This window comes from Ruditapes philippinarum, unplaced genomic scaffold, assembly GCF_026571515.1.
Source record: "Ruditapes philippinarum isolate M1 unplaced genomic scaffold, ASM2657151v2 ctg16233_1_1_1_1, whole genome shotgun sequence".
NCBI lineage: Eukaryota > Metazoa > Mollusca > Bivalvia > Venerida > Veneridae > Ruditapes > Ruditapes philippinarum.
The window spans coordinates 1-23,156 of NW_026858323.1; the positions used below are offsets into that span (position 1 = coordinate 1).

Genomic DNA, 23,156 nt, shown 5'->3' on the forward strand with positions numbered 1-23,156 from the left:
CCCTAGTATGACTGTATAACTATTAGTACTAGCAAGGAAAAAGTGTCTTCAAATCAATGAAATTACTTAAACCGAATTCTGATCGCGACAACATCATAATACTTTTAAGATGTTGTCAATCAGGGTTATAAATGAAAAAGGGAGACAAAAGAAAAATACTTATCTATTGAGACTTGAATTTCAATTGTATCTTTCTAGAATACGCTTTCTAGCGTCAATATTACATTATATAGCAGCTCAAATCCTCGATATTTAGGTTCATAAAAGAAAACAATTAAAACAAAGGTACTTTTTGTTAAATGGCAATTACAGTAAAAATAACTATGAGAGCGTTTTAAATTAAAATACTACTACTTTTAATCATGATTTTAACATGAATTTATATCTTGCGACATTTAACGGTAGTGTTGCGACATTTAACGGTAGCGGAAATTCGTGCGACATTTAACGATAACATTGCGACATTTAACAGTAAATGATTTTGCGACATTTAGCGGCAGTTGCGACATTTAGCGGTTTTGGTGCGACCTTTAGCGGTAAATGCGACATTTAGCGGCGTTGCGACATATAACGGCGCCACATGCATATATAATTTTTGCAAGTGTGGTATACACACAGTAACAATATCAATTACAAAACATACAGAATCTTTTAAGTGTGGTATACAAAAAATAGCCAAACCGCATAGCTCAATCGGTTAGAGCGCGTGACTTGACACTGTGGGTTCGATCCCCGGGCTGGCCAACTAAAATTACTAATCAGTCTTTCAGATGAGACTTTAAATCGAGGTCCCGTGTATGAGTGCTTAAACACTTGGCACACAAATGGTATACAACCTCAATTACAACAGACAGGATCTTTAAAGTAAATTTTGGTTTCCATCTCCATCTCGTAAATCCTAATGATTTTTACGGTCATGTTATTTTATGAAAGTAAATTTAAATTTTGCTTAAATGTGCTTTAAAATGTCCGCATTTTTAATTTGTGGCCATTTTGAATGCCGTCCTGAGACTAAAAAAAGAAACTGACAGGAGTAAAATTTGATGTAACTGTTAATTTACAACAAAAGACAGTGTATAACCTAAGCCAATCAAAACTTACTTGTTATTTTAGGTAACATTTCAGGTTTTGCAAAACGACGTATCTGTTTCACCAAAACCGCTGCCAGTCAGCAATGAGACGAGATGACCTTCGTATTTTCCTAAAATTACTATATACGTGTTTGAAAATTACTCCTGCCATAATTCAACGTGCATTTCATCTTATTATGCACTTGTTGAGTATGATAATTAAATTCTTAAAATATGGCATCCATCTTTGAAAGCACCTTAAATGTTTCATTTGACCCAGCCTGATTTTTTCAATCTACAACATTCAACATAGAAAGAATTACATGTATAGCTAATTAATTCAGAAATGTTACCTTCCTTTAATATAACTAGAAATAAGGTAAATCCAGATTTTTATTGGGTTTATAACATATCCTATCGTATAAGGAACTTGTTTCTTATTAGATGGATATATGCGTTGCGCGCAATCTATACAATTATTTGCACATCACGCGAGTTCATGGGTAAGACTTAAACAATATGTTATTTAATTTATTATAACAATCAATACCCATCATACATATTTATACTGAACGACCATCAATAATAGAATATGAGAATATGAAACATTGTAATGCATTGTAAATTGCAAATTGCAACCCTAAGATATAACAAATTTAAATAATCTATCGTATGCTATCGTTAGCCGACTAAATACATTTCCTTTTTTTTAGTTCACAAATGCCATTAACTACAAGATATCATTTTAAAATATCCCCAAAGTGCGGTCGTCTGCCTGATGTTGAAAATGCATATGTACCAGTGTTACGCACTTTGGGGTTAAACTTTGACACCAAAGTGCCTAACGCACGGACCCCAAAGTGCGTTTGACTCCAAAGTGCGGTGTTACACGGCATGATAATAAAATGAAAAAAAAATAAATAATAATAACCACTTCAGTTGCGTATGAAATGGTGTGCGTTAATAATTTCATATTGTTTTATCAACAATTCTCTAATCTACAGCTATGAAAACAATAAAAATTGTCATTATTTTCAACCCAGTTTAACTACAAAGTGTTCTAATATCTGATCACATAGCCGTTATCAGTATGCGTCCCAGTTTTATTTTGTTGACGCACGGACGCACGATCGTTATTGTTTCATTCGGGAGTTAGCTGAGATACAGGATGGATCGTAAGGAGACTTTTATCTCCTGCCCTGTCTGTAAGACCAGGTATGTGTCGTTATTTACAGTATTTACCTCCTCCTCTTCATCATTATCATCATCATCATCATCATCGCTGACTTCATCAATCATCATTATCACCATCGTCACCATCATCATCATTATCGCCATCGTCATCATCATCATCACTATCGTAAACGCCATTGTCATTTTTACAAGAGCCACGGTCTGTTGAGTAAACACTTTCTTTGGCATCGTCAATTTGCAGTGTCATGTTGCCTGTTAAAAAACATATGGTCAAATATTTCGAAAAAGATATGTGATATGGTTTGTTTTGAATAATGCACAGGTCAATTAAGCTGGTATTCAGGATGCCCGTGCAAGAATTTTCATAATAAGCATTTATGCTGGTTCAACTGTGATAAATATTTATTTCCAGTCATGTTGCACCTCTGAACGGACGGAATGATGGCGTATTTGCATCTACTTGTGAACACTGCGGGCATTTCTTCAAGTTTAGGTCCGTGGCACCATACAAGTCATCCATTACTTTCAGTGTCAATGGCAAACAAGTAACAGGTACGATTAAACTTGATCAGATTCTAAGTAGATCATTATGACACTTCGACACAAAAAATGCACATTTACAATTTACGTAAGGCATATGCCACCAAACTATAGATTTATTTCAACTCTGTTGTCGAAAAATGCTGGAACGTTACAAAGTATTTGCGATAGATTTATATTCAATGATGAATGGTTCTGTCCAAATTGAAAGAAGGACAATTCCAAGATAGAAAGCGTGTTAAGGGTTAACTCAATCTGAGGGTACGTACATCTTCCCTTTACTTGAATATAGGACAGTTTCAGCAATCAGTTTATTTTTTGCTCTTTTTTAAGATTTTTAAATTGTCATTAGTTTTATCTATTCAGACAGTACTAAATATATTAATAAAATCATATATTTTCATTATTTTAGTGGGTACAGAGTATGATTCTTCATCAACATTGAATGATTTCCTCCGGCAGTCTCGTATCTCCATGGGAACTAAGGTGTTCTGTAAGCAAGGAGGCTGCGGCATCTGTATTGTTGTTGCTAAAATGACCTTGAACCCCAATGGTACTCCAGTTACTGCAAACATCAACTCGGTATGTGCTTAAACTTTAGTCGTTGTTTTGACGACTCGTATGTTGTCCTTGTAACATTTACGAGGCAAAATCATTGTATATATAGATTATAATATTAACAAATACGGGGTTTATGTATTGATATATCCTTTTTTGCTGGCGATTTATCGCTGGACTATTGTAGCCATATTTTCACAAGCGTGCAACATATTCTGAAGGCAACTCGCCGGAAACAATTCAGCATATACGCATGCGCAAATTAGTCCAATATAAAGGCCTACTTTTACAGAATTAGCCATGGATAAGCTTTTCGTCATATGTTATGTCACTGCCGTGAAACATGTACGCTGATAATCGTTACATAATCTAATGTATTATTTTATACGATATCTTTGTAACAAAACGACATTAAATAAAAAAATATCAGGAAATTTTCTGGTGCATGGCTGAAAAAAGATATGAGCCGCGTCACGACAAAAGCAACATAATGGGTTTGCGACCAGCATGGATCCAGACCAGCCTGCGCATCCGCGCAGTCTGATCAGGATCAATGCTGTTCGCTATCAGGCTGGTCTGGATCCATGCTGCAGCCAATTGTATAAACGATGGTTAAAATATACCACGGTAAGTAAATTACCGCGGTATATATTGTGGTTAGGTAACCGCGCGGTTATTCCATTTGTATAAATAAATTAACCACAAGGTAACCTAACCACGCAAAACTGAAAATTTAACCATGGTAATATTACCAATGATGCACCAGGATGTGACGTAATTTTCGCGGACAAACGTCAGACATTGTATGTCTTGTTGAATAGTGCTCTTTTATGTTCAATGCTTGACTTTGATATTATGAATTATTAAATTCTTTTGCTGCATTTATTGCTAGATAATGATGAAATGGAAAAAGAATGATCTAATTCTAATTTATTTTATCATAAAATGTGAAAAGATATACAGCGGGAAATTTTCAAAAGAAACCCCAAAAAAACAATTTAGCCATACTGTAGGCCTACGTATTTTAATTGTTGTCTATAAAATTTAAAAATAATATGCTATAGATCTAGATCTACTGAACAAGTAAACGGTTAAATTGTTTATACAATTGGCTGCTGGTCGCAAACCCATTATGTTGGTTTTGTCATGGCACGGCTCATATCTTGATTGATATCAGTGTCTTTCATATCATATATAAATAACCCTTATGATTTATATAGACTGCTTTAAACTATCACAAAATTCCCATAAAGCATTGCGAATTGAATAAACTATCTCAAATAATCAGATTGATATCATATAGTTTTACATATTTTTATACCTCTCCGATCCTCTTCTATACATTTTCAGTGTTTGTGTCCGCTGTTTGTTTGTGATGGTTGGGAGATCACGACCGTGGAAGGACTGGGTTCTACTAGGACGCAGATGCACAAAATTCAGTCGACCCTGTCAGGATTTGGTGGTACCCAGTGCGGATACTGTAGCCCTGGGCATGTTATGAACATGTATGGGTAAGTAAAACGACACCAAGTCCTAAGTCTAAGCCATCTGGTGACAACAGTTACTGATTTAACTCATGCGACCTGTGCAGACAAAGATCCGCCGTTACACCTATGTGCCGTCTGATCAAAGTCTGCACTGTTTGTTTTTCAATATGTACAAACTTTTTCTTCTAAAATAGATGATTTTCTCAAGATTAAAAACTAGTCAAAGATAGCTTGCATGTAAGGGCTATGTTATATAATGAGAATATTAGATAGAAGATTAAAGTACATGTATAGTGAAGTACCTAAACATTTGTTGATTTGAAAAGATGTTAATGCGTGTAATAACTATGATATCAAATGATAAAAATGAGATACAGATAAACGCACTGACATTTCTTTATCAAGATTACAAGTACAATACAAATGTATTTATCTTGTTTAATTATCAACTTTATTGGGCTACATATTGACCTGAAAGTAATTTTAAAATTTACAAAATCAATATTAACGGAAAGGTGGGTAGGTCAACGAACGTGCCCGTTTTCGCGTTAGAGCAATGTGACTTTCCTTTCCTATATCATGACCTTGATTACCAGCGCCTCTGTGAAAATTAACCCAACCTTAATTGAAAGCAGCATTTCTTAATGACGCAAAATGTCGAATGATCTTTTTGAATGTTACCAAGTAGTCAGTTACCTGAATTTATCACATAAAACGCGGCGCGGGAGTGTAATAAAGCAATTTAATAAAAACGATATTACACTATAAGTCTGTCCCATCAAATTTGAACATTCCATTTTTTATTTAATATAATAGTAAAATCATTTAAATTAATGTCATCTTAACCCTGACGTCAATATCTCTAGGCATGTTTTTCATTTTTTTCATAAAGTCAGTAATATGGTCTAAATGTTAAAATTATATTTTTCCCCGTTGACTTACGTTGTAACCTGACGTGACGTCCATTTCAAAATGGCGGCGCCCATATAGACGTCATTTAGGGTTCGTCTCACAATTACGGTGAAATGTACTCGTTAATTATAAAAATTTGATTATATTTATTTAATTACTGATCAATAGCTAAATGTTATCATTAAAATGAAAAATGAGAACAATGTTGGTGTCAAAAAGGCAATTTTACTAGCAAACTATTATTAAAACAATCAAAATCATTTAAAGCTAAAATATCGCTAACCGCTTTATAAATTCTTACACACAAAGATTAAATTAATAACCATGATAAACTGTCGTATTTTTTAAGATAAAAAAGAACAATGAAGTAATTTGATTAGATAGCTTTCCAACAAAGTGCGTATCTTACCGCAGCATGTCGTAGGGAGCGGGAACACTAGCTAGAAAATGATAAACAATATCAACAAGGAAAGGCGGCGTTCAATGAACGTAACCCCCACATGACCCAGCTAGAAGACTATAAAAATGGTTCTTTGCTATTTAATGTTTAATTTACACAATTCTTTAGTTGTCTGAATTCTGTCCATTAGTATGTATCACTTCTATTCAAAAATAATTAAATTGACCAGGTTCGATGGGATACAAGAATATGTTACCCTTCTTATTTCGGGTGCGATGTCCGTGTGCTAAAACTTTCCGTAGGTTTCAACTTTCACAAAAAATCGCCAACAAATACTACTTTATCATGCAAATCTGACAAGAAATATATAGAAAGGAAAACTGATTCACTATACGTTCAGAATTGGTTTGCTTGTTACCACAGTGTCTACTTAAACTAACTCCCTGGCTAATGAGAGAACACAGACTCGCGTTCGAGGAAAATGTTAAATTATAAGAATATATATATATATAATATCATGCTTTCTAGTTTGAGCAATCAAACGTAGCCCTATACACTTTAAGTTTGTAAATACAAATTTAACTTCCCGTCTCACAATTCAACAAAATGTCAGTGATTTCACTGATTTGATATTATTAAGAATAAGTTTGAATAAATTGAATTGGAGTGTTCAATAAGCGACAATAAGTGTGTTTTTTTAGACTCAAAGTGTTACATATAATTATTATGTTAATATGAAGGGGAGATCGAGTCAAAGAGAAACACCGAGTGACTTTCTCAATAATTTTAGCCTTCCTAAAATTTAAAAAATATTCAGTGAAAATACAATAGATCTAGCATATTTTTCGCGGGAGAAAAATACGGCATATTGTATATTTTGTAGCTAAAATAGTAGGATTTACAGAAGTCATGAAAAACGAGATTATATGTAGAGAAATTATTTCTGAGAAACAGGTAAAATAGTTTAAAACATAAAATCAAAACGAATGTAATATGTAATTAATGGAAGAAGTATTGTACTGTTGTAGATTCATGTCATTAAGTGTGTTTAAAATTATCTAGATGATCTTAATGTTATCAAAAGTTTTATTATTCATATATGAATTGAAGGTGTATTTTTACAGTTAAGTTGCAAAATCTGGGTATACAAAAATTATTTTAAATTCCATCAAGACAAATTTATCTCAACGCTTAAAATTATCTGTTTGAGGTTACATAATGCCTAGCCGCTCTCTGTCAATGCCGCAACTGGAATCGCGAGGCATTTTTGTTACGTCATATATTTCGTAAATTGTTGTTGACGTAATAAAGTTTCGTCTGGAATCCATTTTCAAGAGTTATAAGCATTGTGATGTTGATAACTAAAATTGATGGGCCGTTCTTGAATTATGGATTTGGAACATAATGAATTATGATGTGTTTCATTTACATATTTCATTTGCTAACCCAGATAACTCCACAAATTGAACAATGTTTTAATAATGAGACGGATTAATAGTTTAAAAATCTGGATCATCATAAGTGTAGGAGTCATGTCATTTAGGAGTTTCGAAGTAGAAAAAATCGGATCTACGGAACTGGATAGATACTGGCAATGAAGGAATCTTCAGAAGGGACGTTTATAAATATCTATTCTGAAATTCATAGGAATTCTATTCAGCTTAAAAGTAAGTGTAATTTCTAGATATTTTATCCATTTGACTCGGTGTTCTTGTTGCTTATTTTTCATTTTTTAAAGTTTTTCATCATGCATTGCAACTAAACTGTTACATCTTGTAGATCCAGCTTTGTAAACTAATCATGAAACGACCCCGAGAACTTCATGTATATTTTAGAAACATGACACGTGCTTTCTCCCGTTCATCTTCAAATGAAGAGTACTTCGGCAATGAGTGAGACTAAATAAAGGATTGGAGCACCACACTAAATACCGTATTCCGGTAAATACCGGAACAAAGGCCCGCTTGAATCGGTAAAATGCCAAAAAATCTTGCTTTTTTAAACGCAACGGAATGAAACTTTAAAATAGGTCTAAGGGTAATAGAAAGAGGCCCCACCGAAACACGAGGCTATCTGATTTGTACGAGGGGGGCCGTAGCCCCCCCAAGAGAAATTAATCAGATTGCCGAAGTGTTTTGGTTCTTTCCTTTTTTTGTATCAAAATAGTCAAACATAAAAGCACGTTCCCTGTTGTCACAATATGAAACCCCGGCCCCAAAATGAACCAAACATGAACGAAATCTGAATATGACATTTTCTGTCGCTTTCCTTTCTCTGCCGTCAAAATATGTAAACCCCAGGCAAAAAAATGAGCCAATCAAATTGGGCATGCTCTGGGTTTGCGGGTAACTAATAACCCGCACTCCAGTTAACGCACTGTGCATGTATATGTATACGATTTAACCCTGACACATTTTCAACAGAAAGGTCTCCAAACTATGATACAATTCATCTTTTCACTCTGATTTATGTATGATAATGCATGAAAAATGTTAAAATCAGCGAAAAAAACGATATTTGTCTATTTTGTGATCATGATTTCTGCAAGCGTCTAAAGGTACTGCTCCAATCCTGTATTGAGCTAAATCCTTCGGCAATGGCTACGGAAAATAAACAACAGAGATTTTCCATAGAGAAATCAAAATTTGCTTTCACAAGAAAAGTAGACATTTTAGAGTAAAATCCTGAAAAATCTCGAGGGTGACTTTTTTTTAGTTTACAAAAATAGTTAAATTTTTATTCAACCTCGTTTTGTTAATTCACACCAGGCAAAAGTTCATTTCCATTTTTAATGGGACAGACTATAGTGTAATAACACTTTGACGTGACGTCATTTGCGCTATATAGAAACATAGCGTTAAAGCGCGCTAATGTTAGCGTTACACTATAGGCGCGTCATTGAAAAATTACTCATTTTAACAGTTTACTGTTCTTATTTTATATATGTGATAAATAGAATATTATATTCGTGTAGATTCAATACTAAATTTATTGAACTCGTTGAATAAAACAATATTATGCTCGCCAGAGGCTCGCATAATATGATTTTATTCAACTCGTTCAATAAATTTAGTATTAAACTACACTCATTCAATATCCTCTATATCTAACTCAAAGCTATAAGGAAATCAATTTTACAAATGAATGACAAAAATATTAAATTGATCTTATTTACTCAAAACATGCTAAAATGACGCTTTTTAAAGTCATAGCATGAATTTCTGTATATATATTATATATTTTGGGTATAAAGCATAATTATATCTTTATATGTAGTATGAAATTCAGACCTAGTAAATTTTAAAACAACTACTATGACTAGAAAAAAAAAACCTTTGGAAATTACAGTAACACATATTGATTGAAGTTAATCTTAGACATTCATTTGATGACAGGTAGATCTACTTTAACGTTTTCAGAGTTCTCTTTAACAACTATTGTAAAATGCTATAACCTTGTTATTCTTTATAAGAAGAAAAGTTTGGTTCCTGTGACTGCTTAGACTAAGTGTATTTATTTCGACGACATTTATAGAATATCTAAAGATAAATTCAAATCAAAGAAACGAAAATTTTGCCTGTGTCTCCTTTTAAAGAATAATAAAAAGTTTGAATTGTTATAGGTTGATGCAACAGTACCCGAACGCTACAAAACAAGATATAGAGGACAATTTTGAGGGCAATCTTTGCAGATGTACAGGTAAATTTTAGTCTAACTCTTATAAAGAAAATATATCCTTGAAAATTCTTAGAAACTAATTATTTTAGCGGTCTCAAACGTTTATTCACGACTCTAAGCCAATTAAAATAAACGTTAATTCATGACTGAGCCAATAAATCATCCAATAACCACAATGTAAGCTACATGTACTTGAACACAATCCTAATAACCGATACAAACTTTCTTGTCAATTTTCAACTTAGTCAACCTGTGTGCGAACATTTTGCCTTCAATACTTAAATGCGATCGGTTAAGGGGCAAAACGTTTGCTCTACCGTTTCTCCGGAAAAAGCAGATAATTCACCAGCACTTAACCATTCACCTGCTGAATTTCTTAAATGAAGTAGCGCAGCTTTCATTTTTATGACTGTCCATTGTAAATTTTTGGAATCTCAAAATGATAAATTTAAAGTGAGTCAGCAGGTCAAACTGCGCGGGAGTTGTGTGTTTGGTTTGTTCAACCTCGCCAATGTTCAACCTCGCCAACGGAATAAACCATATGGACCAGCAAACAGCACGGATGTGCAGCCTGGCCTGGCTTTATACTGGTGGCAAAGGCTTATCACTTCCGGTTTCAGCAGAGTTATAGTTTAAGTTTTATTTTGCTATTTATATATTTCGAGTTATTACATGGATTTTAGGTTATCGCCCCATTCTTGATGCCATGAAGTCTTTAGTTCCGGCCACAACCACGGATATAGAGGTTAGAGGCAATACATCTTATACAAGATTTAATAACTAATTTAAGAAATTTTACGATGTATTTTGCTTCTTTTATAGACTGATAAACATCTTTAGCGCTATAGTTTTTAATCATACATCTTTAGAGCGTATTTTCTTCTGAAAGTAAAAAGTACCCCATAAAATCATTATATTACAATAAACTATCATTGTTATTATCGTACAGCAACCACAACAAATAAAGGGAAAGAAAAGAAAGAAAGAAAAGACGTGTCGACAAACATGCGAAATATTATCTAGAAAAAAAGATAATAACTTTCAAAGTGTACATCAGTACATGCATTTGAAGGCGATATACATTTGCCCACTCGTCTTTTCGTATCCAAATTAAAAACGGTTTGAAAGTGCGATAGCATGTTTACTTAAATAGCCTTCTCAATCTCTGGTATTTTGAAAAATATTTATATGCACAAATGTATATTAGATTTTAGCTGTAATAATTTAGCTCGTATCTCAATATCTTACATAATGGATATACCAGAGACTTTTATTAGACCGTAATATTAAGCTCCGTGTATATACATATGATTGTGCATATTTTGACAATTTTATGACATTTAAAACAACCATATTTATTTTTGTCTTTCTTTTAATGTATTTTATATACATGTCTATTAAAAGTTAAAGAATCACCATTATATTTCTTCCTAACCTAATATAGGATTTATCAAGAAAACTTTGTCAGACCACGGGTAAACCTTGTGGGTCCCGAACTGGAAGCTGCGGTGGTGGATGCCAGAACCATAGCGACTCTCGATCTATCAAAATGGTGTTCGGTGATACTAGGTGGCAGAAAGCAACAAATCTTGCGGATCTATATCAGATGTTGAGTGCGGCTAGTGGGCAGAAAGTTCGACTCCTGGGTGCTAACACAGGCACAGGTACATTCTTGTGAACAATACCAAATCTTAATTATCATATAAACTTAACATTCCAAATATTTTGTCATTGTTGAAGATAGAATACTACTTTCGCATGTATGAATTATAATTATTTGATACTCGACTTTTTGTACTCAATCAAGGTCTTCTTTATCACTGTTTATTTTCTACATACCGATCTTACAAATACAGAAAAAGTACATGTATTAAATTGTCGCCGTTCCTTGTAATAAGACAGCTTGCCCTTTTAGCCAATCAAAACGTAGAATTTATTACCACATGATATCAAAATGGCCGACAAAAGACATGAAAAGGAGTATCTACGGTGCTCGCCATCCACAATTTTTTTGTCGGGTTTTCTATATACAGATTTGAAGTACTTGATATCTTCAAGTATGAAGTGTAGGTCCTACATGGTAAACAATACAAGTACATTGAATATTAGATTTTCTCTTTAAAGAAGAAACATTTAATTAACTCCATTCAGGAAGGAGTCTATTTCACGAAAAAATAGTTTTCGAATACTCGACTGAACGACAATTCCTAGCATATTTGGAAATGCTAAATTGCTAATATTTGTGTAAGAATGTGAACATACCGATTTATTAACATAACTATTTTAGGTTATTTTGAGGACGAGGCTATCAAGAACTTTGACGTTGTTATTGATATATCAGGAGTACCAGAATTATATGTGAATACCCATGACGTAAGTTGTATATACAATATGATTATAGAAACAAAATAATAAATATCAAGGATGTGGCAAATAAATGTCTAAAAAATCATTCAATTAAAACCTTTATCAATTCAAAGTGCACAAAGTACGTAACTATGATATTTTGCTCTGTGCTGATTTGTCTTATCATTACAATTCCCGTTTTTTTTTTCAAATAAACTATACTGTAATTATCATACATTTGCATTTGATGCAATAAAGACATGTATAGTGAAATAATATATTTGTTGTTTTTTTTTGGCACTACATCAGGAATTACAAATTCTAGAAAATATCTAAAACATGTATAACAGTTATTTCATAAAGAACTGTATGCAACCACGTCCTCGGACATGCACACAATATAATTCCATGCTGAGAAATATTTTTATTTAATCCAGTCGCAGACCAAGACGTTCACATTAGGTTCATGTTTGAGTCTCACTAATTTGATGGAGCTTTTCAAAAGTGAGGCAGCCAAGGTCGGGGCAACCCAGAACTTTGACGAACTGAAGAAGTATCTGTATAGAGTCGCTTCATCTCCTATAAGGAACGTACGTAACTATATCATAACTTTAACCCTTTAAAGACAGATTCTACCGATGCGACCAGTGCAGACCATGACCAACCAGTCGGCTCATGGCTGCCACTGTTTGCTATTCAGTTATTGCATACTTTGCAAATTTTCCCTTAAAAATGGTCCATAGGTTTGATCAGATTGAAAGATGGACAAGTCCATTTCACTTATTTTAAGTTATTCAATTTACTTTAAACATTTATACTTTGGATATGTGATAAACAGAGTATTATAATTGTGAAGCTTCATTTCTAAATTTATTGAACTTGTTCAATAAATTAATATCATTTTATTCAACTCGTTCAATAAATTCAATGTTGAACCAACACTCAATCAATATTTTCTTTGTATAAGTTAGATTTATGAAGTGTGAGAAAAAAAAAGAAAGTATATTATAATGTCTTTCAGAAGAAATATATATAATAATTACAGCGCTACCAACATATCACAATTTTTTATTAGTGAAAAAGTTTTTACTTTGTTTTTAGACAGAGAAGTTCACAATATGACTAAAATTCAGATCATCTTTCGTTTAACATAAAGTAAATTTGTCGTTTAGGAGTTGATTTTAAACGGGTGATATACATTCACTCCGTTGTTTCTACAGTGAAAAGTAGCATTTATAATTTTTTAATAATGTAATTATGTAATGATCTCATTTAATAGAATATGTACATTCTTTGACATTTACAGAGAGGAACATGGTCGGGTAACTTGATGTTAAAGAATAAATATCACAGCTTCCCGTCGGACGTGTTCAACATAATGACAGTTCTAGGAGCTTCACTCACCATAGGTTTGTTTAATTTGTTTAATTGGGGTTTACTTACACTGACACAGTATATGTCATATGGCGACTTTCCAGCTTTACTGGTGGAGGAAGACCTCATGTGCCCTTCCGTGCATTATTTCAGGCACGAACAGGCACCTGAGTAGAACCAAAGACATTTCCGTAAGCTAGCTTGATAGCTTCCTCACATGAAATAATCCAAAGTCCTTGTCGGGATTCGAACCCACAGCGGTGAAGGGCAAGTGGTTTATAGTCAACGACCTTAACCATTTTGTTAATAGTAGAACATCAATTTTCATTACGTTAATTTACATGACGTTACTTCACGTGACTTTACTTTATAATTATATCTCGCGTTTCTTTACTTATCGTTACTTTATAAGACTGACTAGGAAACAAATTAACACCAGTTAGTGATTGTGCCATGGAGTGTGATTGTGCCATGGAGTTGCCTGACACACGTGACTACTTTGTGAAGTTGTTTTAACTTATGACACAAATAAGCAAGTATATAACATAAATGACAAAAGTTATCCTATTATTATTATTATTTTTATTATTATTATTATCAGGTCCAACACCACAAAGTGTTGTAACATGCGAGGCATTCTACAATACGGATATGACAGGTAAATGTTTGACAAAGGCAACATTTACAGAGTTTGGACCCAATGATGTCGTCGCTTGTTTCAAGGTCATGCCAAGGTCACAGGTAAATTGTTCACTTTTTAACTTGCTCGGAATGTACATTGGTCTGTCCAAAATATGCAAATGTTAAATACAAGTGCAAACCGAAAAAAGAAGACATTCGGAATCAAAATTTGAAAAGAAAAGTAGTGCAGAACTTACTAAGCGCAGCTGAGTTATGCATAAAGCATTATTACAGACCATTTAATTATAAATCATCTAATTAATGCAACGGCAAAATGTAAAGCATACATCCGCTCTTTAGTCAGATCAAATATTTTTAGTTATACGCTATACTTTTGCGTATAATATTGTATAGTCATACTTAATTAATAAATTAAACGAGACTTACCTGGAAGTTGAAGTTCAATTATTATTCTACTGCTACTGGACCACAGGGTTTAATGAGATGAACATATGATCTTATCAGATGACCAAGCAGACTTTCAGAGCATACATAATTATGCAAAATGCGACAATATGGCTTATACATATGGGTGGGGTAACCGGGTGGGCATTAAACCCTGTGGTCCAGTAGCATTAGAATAATAATTGAACTTCAACTTCCAGGTAAGTCTCGTTTAATTTATTAATTCTACTGCACTGGACCACCTAGGGTTAATGAGATTTTAGAGACCATGCTCGCATTTTGACAAGTCGTTAAGAATTCATAACCAAGTAAAATGATTACGTATTCAATCTACGACTATTAACTTTTCAAAAACTGAAAATATGATGCACAAAATAAAGTGTGCAATAGCCATATACATAAAATGCTGTAAAAGTAACAATCATTATAAAAGAATACTATTCCCTATTTCTACTGTGCGGAAAAGGTCATTTGGCTTGCTGCAATAGCCCTGCTGCAATGTTACATTGCATAATTTATATTTCTTATTGTAAACAGAAAATTGCAAACAAGTTTGACATTAAATGGTATACACATATACGTGTAGCATAAAATTCTTTCACATGTAGTGATATTCGAAGTTTTCAATGGTTTAAAAGCAACACATTTATGCTTTAAATTATAATTTCTTTAGGCATGATTCTGATATCTTGCAAAATCAGTGTTTTGAAATTACTGATCTGCCCATTCAGCCTAAACTTGCCATTATTCGTTTATATTATTTACATTCCTTTTTTTTTCACATTCTGCACTATATTTACTTCAGATTAAAGTTAGATTATAAGTAAATCACATGTTTTTAATGCATTACGACAACAGTATAAAATGCATTTCCCCCCTTTTTTAAGGGAAATTGTGATTTTTCTGAGGCTTTATCTGTTTCTTTAAAAGAAAGAGGTATCACGGGTTTCCGTCACAAATATCTAATAAAGATAAGAATACCATAAAAACCACATATGATTTCAAACAACTCTCTCGCAATTATATAATGCGAAAGACGTATATATGTGAAGAACTCACATTACATGTTTTCTTCAATAAACACATGTATATTATTTTCAAATTCAGCTCTGTATTGCAGTTACAGTACATGTTTCTATGGTTCACGTTTTCGATTCCACTCGATACAGGATAGAATATAATGAAACAAACAAATGAATTTGTTCATATTTCCTGAATTATAAATATTATTATTTTTGTTCAGAATCAATCAATTAATTGGTTAACTAAGTCATCAAATGATTTATTTATTTATTTAAAAATGATAATGAAAACTACCAAAACAAATGGCTGCATCTCTTATCACAACTTACTTATTCAGTTGTTTGAAAAACAAAACCCAAAACTAGTAATTCTATGACCATGCCATTTGGTAGAATAAACTGCTTAGTGTTTTCCTTTCCCCAGGCAATGACGAGTACTGTACCACATCTACACATATTATGAATTTAAATCTTCCATTTCTTTTTCAAACCTTATAACATTTTTAGTTGACTTATTAACATGCAGACTACAAATATAAATGCGCGCATCAACCGTAGAAATATTTCATAAACTAAATAGCAGTTTTCATGATATAATTAATATTTTCATTGAAACTTGTTGTTTCATTCAGTACCTCTTTTCTTTTTCTTTCTTTTTATATCAAAATTTTAATGACACTTTGACAGCCCTAGCAAATCAAGATTTTGTTGAGTAGGTCCGGACCAATTCCTCTCTCAGGAGTGATTTAATAGAGTGCCAGGTTACGAGAACCCCATGGCTCGATACCCATTGATTCCTTTTGTTTGGAGAGGGCCGAAACTCACGAACCACAAGGCCTCCCGCACCCTTTTAAACATGATCGAAGCCTTTAAGGCAGATCAATTTTAAATTGTCCATGGCCACAATCCCCACAGCACCGCGGAAAGGAATTAGACACATTCTCTCATAATTATGACCACAAGTGTGGGTGCTAGAAAATTTATGACATCCATTATGTTGGGTTTGTCGGGGACAAACTGGATAGAGCAGTCCACCTCATACTCAACGCGGCGGATTGAGGATGGACAATATAGTGAAATCATGTTTGTCCTAGAGTATCAAAATATACATCAAACTTTGATATTGTAAATACCTACTATATCTTATTTTCATGTTAAATATATTTAAACTGTGTCCTATTATCCTTCATTTTTTTAATAGTCCATATAGATCTGTTAAAGTATTTATCTTATAAAAGTTGAAGTTTTCGTAACGTATGTCACTGAAATAAAACAAAGCGGGCAGAAAGAATCAACTGAGTTAAAGCTAAAAGCGATTACGGAGGCACCATTTTTGATTGCTTAAAGTCACAGGAGGATTACCCCCATATAGAGTTTAATGTTCTCATTTTTTTTAAAAAGTGACACAAGACCTGTTTTTCTTGGTAATCAAATATAATTCCCTTATTTCTTACAGCCTTATGAAATAATAAAATTTCCTAGTAAAGGAAAATTACGATTAGCTCCACTACCAGATGCAGAACAAAACTTTATAGAAACTTCCTACGTTTGCCTCAAAACAAAAGAAAAGTAATACATGATAGTTATATTTTAGCTAACCCCCTCCAATATGCAAACAAACAATACATAATTTAAAGCGTACTTATGCTTTGACGTACAAACGAGGCTACAATTAATTAACGTACGCTGCAGTTTCCCAGGGATAAGTCTGATGATAAGACACTCAACAAAAACAATTCACTGTAGAGGGCTCCCAGTGAGAGATTTATCTGAAGATGTAGTAAATGTAATACAGTAAGAAAACCTTATCTAAACCATAGCTAAAATACTGCACATTACAGCTTTGTATAAACCATCATTATTGTAATGAATGGTAAAACAATTGGTTTTCGTAGGTTTGTCCAAAAGTACAACAACCAGTGCAAATGAATACCTAAAGATTTTTTTTTTTTCCATCTTATTAGTTTATTTTATTAATATTCATTAATTCATTTATTTATTTTTTTCTTATGTTTTTTACTGTAGTATATAGCTTGAGCAAAAATTTCAATGCATGCGAACTTACTAAAATCAGAAACATGTATTTAATTATGACTAGTTAGCATGTCTTATGTAACCCTTTCTTCAGATGAAGTTAAAAATTCTGAGGATTAGAAAATATATCGAGTGATTTATTAGGAACTATTCTAATTTTTCTTCCTCAACATTTCAGCTATCTTATATATTCATAGTTCTTTCCTTTCGATATAGAACATGTGCATTTTCTTTAAAATGAAAGCAGTTCTTTACATTCCGATCACATATATAGTCTAGTGAGATATACAGGCTCATAGAGAATTTATCAAATAATAATAATTTTTCATTATTGATCTGTCTAAGAAGAAGTAGCGATAGAAGTAGTTGAAAATTTAATCAACATTACAAAATGTAGCATGGGTAAAATATCCGAAGTGTTTCTAGAGTATTGTAAAACAAGTAGTTCATTACTCACGATTCTCGTTTTTACTTTATTACTTGCATACCTTGTATTCAGCCCCTGCTATTCTTACCTCACACTATATTACAACCAATGTTATTCAATATGTGTTTACTTTCCGTAAAGAAAGTTACAATTCCTTCATAAGATCAGCTCCAAATGGTGCGTTTTCCCAAGAGCAAATTTGGAGTCACAGTTTTTTTACATTTCTATGCAAAAACTTTCTTCAGCCATATTTGATCTTCCTATATAACAAATTTGGAGTATTCAGGTTTTGACAATTTATGCAAAATTTGCTTCTACATATTCCTTCTTGTATGACAAATGTTGAGTACTCGCGGTTTGACATTTTTATGCCAAAACTTGCTCCAACATATTCCATCTTATATAACAAATTTGGAGAACTTCAGGTTTGGATATTTATTGCAAAAAATTGCTCTAACATATTCACTTTTTATATAGATAACTAATTTGTAGTGCACGGTTTTGACATTTTTATGCAAAACTAGCTCCAGCATATTCCTCTTATATAACAAATGTGGAGTACAAAGTTTTCTTGACATTTCTATGCAAAACTAGCTCCAGCATCTTCCCTCTTATATAACAAATGTGGAGTACAAAGTTCTTGACATTTCTATGCAAAACTAGCTCCAGCATATTCCTCTTATATAACAAATTTGGAATACATAATTCTTGACATTTCTATGCAAAACTAGCTCCAGCATATTTCCCTCTTATATAACAAATGTGGAGTACAAAAAGTTCTTGACATTTCTATGCAAAACTAGCTCCAGCATATTCCTCTTATATAACAAATTTGGAATACATAGTTCTTGACATTTCTATGCAAAAACTAGCTCCAGCATATTCCCTCTTATATAACAAATTTGGAGTACACGAGTTATCCCCTTGGACATTACTATGCATTTAAACCTAAGCTCCAGCATACTTCATCTTATATAAATAAATTGGAGTACAACAAGTTTCTTTGAGGGATACTTATGCAGGGAAGAGCTAGCTCCAAAATTTCCTGTCTTAATGTAAAATTTATGGAAGTACGCACAGTTCTTTGAAATTTGCACAGATATCTTGAAACATTTTTATAGACAAACTAAGCTATCCATTTATAGTTCCTCTTATGTAGACAAATGTTTCGGAAGGTACACACTAGTCTTTGCCACATTTGTCTAGGCAAAGGACAGGGTACTCAAGTATATTCCTCTTATATAAAAACTTATAAAAACCATTTTTGTGTGCAAATAAAATCTCTACAATACGCCCAAAACAACAAAACTGAAAATGTTGCAGGCTTGGTTTGAATGAGACTGTTCAAGGATGATACTGTAAAATGCAAGTTAATGTTCATCCGCCCAAAGCATGTTAAAGATATACTATACTAATCTGAGAGTAAAATATTTTTATTGAAATCTATGTATACTTTCTCAATATGTCTAATTTTAATAAAAGAATGTACAAACTGTGTGTAGGAAGCTGCATATCCTATTACAGGTTAGGTAAAGTTGACCCTTTCTAATAAGAAAAAACTGTTTTTTTTTTTTTTTTTTTTTTTTTGTTTTTTTTTTGTTTTTTTGTTGTTGTTGACACTATACATTCTTATTTGCCTATGAAATTTGTGTATAGCTTTAGACATACGATATCTAAAAAATGTATATGTTATATTTAAAAAGAGACTGTGTAGCAATTATCAATATTTAAAAATACAAAATTTGAGCATATTATATCTTTAAATCAAATAATATGTTATTATAACTTATTCATACAGTTACCCAACTAAACACATTGGTATCATAGAATTATTTTTGTTAGCAAGGGGCTGATATTTTCTTATATCAAGTAAGATTTAAAAAAGTGAATACTGCAGCAATCTTTTTTCACCAATAAAATAAGAGTCTTATTAATTATACGCTGTGACATGTGCAATTTCGTTGGCCTAAGAAACATGAATTTGGTATGTTCGCGGCTCAAGAAATTAAATTGTTAAAAAGTATATGATTAATTCTATCTATGTCTTGTTAACTTCAAGTTAAAGCAATATTGTCTTTGTTGATTGTAGGAGTAGTTGTAGCATAAAACTTGGGGAGGTTCAAATCATCTGTGTTGCAGATGGCCAAGGCTTCATACTGTTGTTCCATCATTTTCCATGATGACAAAAACAGATTTTCCTAATCTGTTGCAGAGTTAATATTGGACCTACTAGTCCCGCATTAACTCTAGACTTTCCAATTTCTGTTGCAGAGTATATATTGGACCTACTGTCCGCAAACTCTTGGAGTCGTCGCATGTATCGCCTCAGTAACTACTGTACTGGTTATAGCGACTGGTTGGGCTTTCTTGCAAAAGTGAAATTCCCTACTGGAAACTGACACTTTGCCCCATTCTTGTAGCAATCCATGTCTGGAAAAGTATAAATGGATATTCAAATCAAAAGCAGAAGACAATTGTTATTATCCAAAACATTGTCACTTTTAAATCAAACTACACAACAAATCAGAGTTTTATTTAATTCATTTCTTAGCAAAGTTATTAATCGTAATTGTTTACTACCATTCTAACACGCACACACACTTGACATCAAATTTTCCTAAATCTACATAATAACAACCCAGATTTAAACTCATAATTATGAGAATTAACTGCGGCAATCTGATAGCGAATCTTTTAGCGTTTCTGACTGGTCATCCTGATAAATCATATGCTCTATCCTCCTATTTTACTATGTGGGTGCCAGTGCAGTGGAGAATGTAGATGTCTAATATATATTTGTATGAATGTTTGGACCCACGGTGAACGGAGCGTTCCGATTAGCAGTTGACAAACTCAGGTTACCTTCTATTGACCAAGACATACCAATCTCATATCTATTGTGGAATCAATACTAATTTGTAAGTGTTGTCTTTTGTTTTTTTCTTTTTTTTAGATATTTTATTTTGTTTAACAATTTTACTAAAAATTAACTGTGAACCATTATTGAGAACAAAATCACATTTTTTTTGTGTGATGTACTCGAGTTTATATATCTTTAGATATCAGAGACGTTTTTATTTAAAACAAAACTTCAAGCATTGTACTTATTTGTACTCTCTATGTGGTAAATGACATTAAATGAGCGTGAAAAGGCTCAATATTTACCAGTATTGTAATATGCAATGACCACTTACTCTCAATAGTAAGACGTTCTTTTGAGCATTTCCACATAATACAGACATATTCTCAATTTCAGCACAGGGCAACAGCTACAGAACAATATCTGTACAGAAAACAGTTGTCGTCTCCTTCCACCATACAAGGTATAATGTCCAGTTTTTATTATTAAAGCTTGTTACACAATAAAAAGCTGTTGAATTTTAGATTGATTCATTTGACTATGACTGAGTCGATATATCTTTGGTCTATTTAATGTTCAGTGGTAAAAGACGTTCATGCATTTATCTCGTTAAAACATAAGTGTCCTCCTGTTTTGCAATCCAGTATTACGAGGCCTTGTTTATGCAGTACTTCGCCTCCAAATCAATTGCATTACCAGACGAACACTTGCTTACATACACGAGATGTAGGGGAGAATCTTATTTAGAATTATATCAAATCTAATTTAACGATGTCCATAGGAAGAAACTATTTATTTTTTATTAAGGGAATGTTATCTGCGTGTAACAATCTTTCCCAGCACGAAACAATCTTCCCTGTTTCATTAGTCGCCGGTAGAAACCGGCGACTATATTTGTAACAGTTTAATATTATACCTATGGTAGGAGAAGGCATTAATTTCTGTAAATAAAAGCATAACAATTACTGAACAATTAAAGACTTTTATTGTTTTCAGTAATCTCAAAAATTCAAACATACAATAATGTTGCTAAATGAAATGAAATATTCAAATACCGACATCGTAAAAAGCAACATTACAATATTTATAAAATGAATTAATGACGTATCCCTATGGACCAGTCATTGAATTTAGGGATGCTTTTACTTTTTTTAAAGTGTCAAGCGTTGCTATTTTATGATAAATAAATCATGCATGATATTTGAAATGACACTTTTAAATTATCTGGTTGTTTGTATCTTATGAGACCTATTCTATTTTTTATCTTATTTATTATAAACAGTTTCTCCCAGAATCACGTGACTACACGTTGTATGTTATTGTTATGAAATCTATTAATAGTAACAAATGGCTGGCAAGATAGACATACAGGTAACATGTGAATGATAAAGCTGATAAAGTGCAAATCAAAGTAATTTTGTATGAAAAATCTCGGTATGACAGTAGGGGTCGGAATCGTATTGGATACACAGAGAAAACTAATAAACCTACTTTTGTTGATAGTTTATCGCACTGAAAGGCAATTAAACATTAACTTTATCGTATGTATAGTCTGATTTTATTAACCTGTCAATTATAAATACATTATAGGACTCATTTAAATAATCGATCCCACTTCGGTTTGGTCCGTGTAGTTTACGAGAATTAATGTGGAGTATATAAGTCATGGATTGAAAGTCACGCCAACTTAATGTGAAGGTTTTCGTTAATTCACAATAGGACAGTCGGTAAAGAGAATGCCTGATAAATGAGAGGTCTGTGGTTCGATCCTCACTGTTGCCATTGTTTTAGTACTCTTTCTTTATTTTTGCAGAATATTTTTATGGAACAGATTTGTAGTGTGTTTTACGGCATTGAAAAGACATTTATTGATTTTAATCCGTTTTAATTTTAAATATGAATTCTTAAAAAACATGTTATTTCAAAAGAGTATATACATAACAAAATTAAGTAAAACATAAAAAAACGAACAACATATATTAATCATATAATTATAGATTCAATAATGTTAAAGTATTAATAAGAAAAAAAACATGGGCCAACGCGGCCTCGAACTTAAAACACGTTTGGCACTTAGATTATAAACTCGTGATTTACCCCATTGCGCTATAACGCTGAGTACACTTATTTTAGAGATACAAATTAAATTAAATTCCATCGTATAGCGT

The 23,156-nt window shown here is 32.7% G+C and overlaps 1 protein-coding gene across 1 annotated transcript in view; it reads left to right on the plus strand.

Moving 5' to 3' along the window:
- Nucleotides 1–2,127: 2,127 nt before the first annotated feature.
- Nucleotides 2,128–23,156, plus strand: part of LOC132752826 (uncharacterized) — a 36,257-nt gene continuing 15,228 nt past the window's right edge. Inside the window, exons 1-12 of the mRNA XM_060743212.1 lie at nucleotides 2,128–2,285; nucleotides 2,677–2,816; nucleotides 3,217–3,386; nucleotides 4,713–4,873; nucleotides 9,784–9,860; nucleotides 10,523–10,584; nucleotides 11,284–11,503; nucleotides 12,127–12,212; nucleotides 12,623–12,775; nucleotides 13,492–13,594; nucleotides 14,161–14,300; nucleotides 21,385–21,451. Of these exons, the coding sequence (XP_060599195.1) occupies nucleotides 2,239–2,285; nucleotides 2,677–2,816; nucleotides 3,217–3,386; nucleotides 4,713–4,873; nucleotides 9,784–9,860; nucleotides 10,523–10,584; nucleotides 11,284–11,503; nucleotides 12,127–12,212; nucleotides 12,623–12,775; nucleotides 13,492–13,594; nucleotides 14,161–14,300; nucleotides 21,385–21,451 (1,426 nt within the window). The 5' untranslated portion in view covers nucleotides 2,128–2,238. The remainder of the gene's footprint in view (nucleotides 2,286–2,676; nucleotides 2,817–3,216; nucleotides 3,387–4,712; nucleotides 4,874–9,783; nucleotides 9,861–10,522; nucleotides 10,585–11,283; nucleotides 11,504–12,126; nucleotides 12,213–12,622; nucleotides 12,776–13,491; nucleotides 13,595–14,160; nucleotides 14,301–21,384; nucleotides 21,452–23,156) is intronic.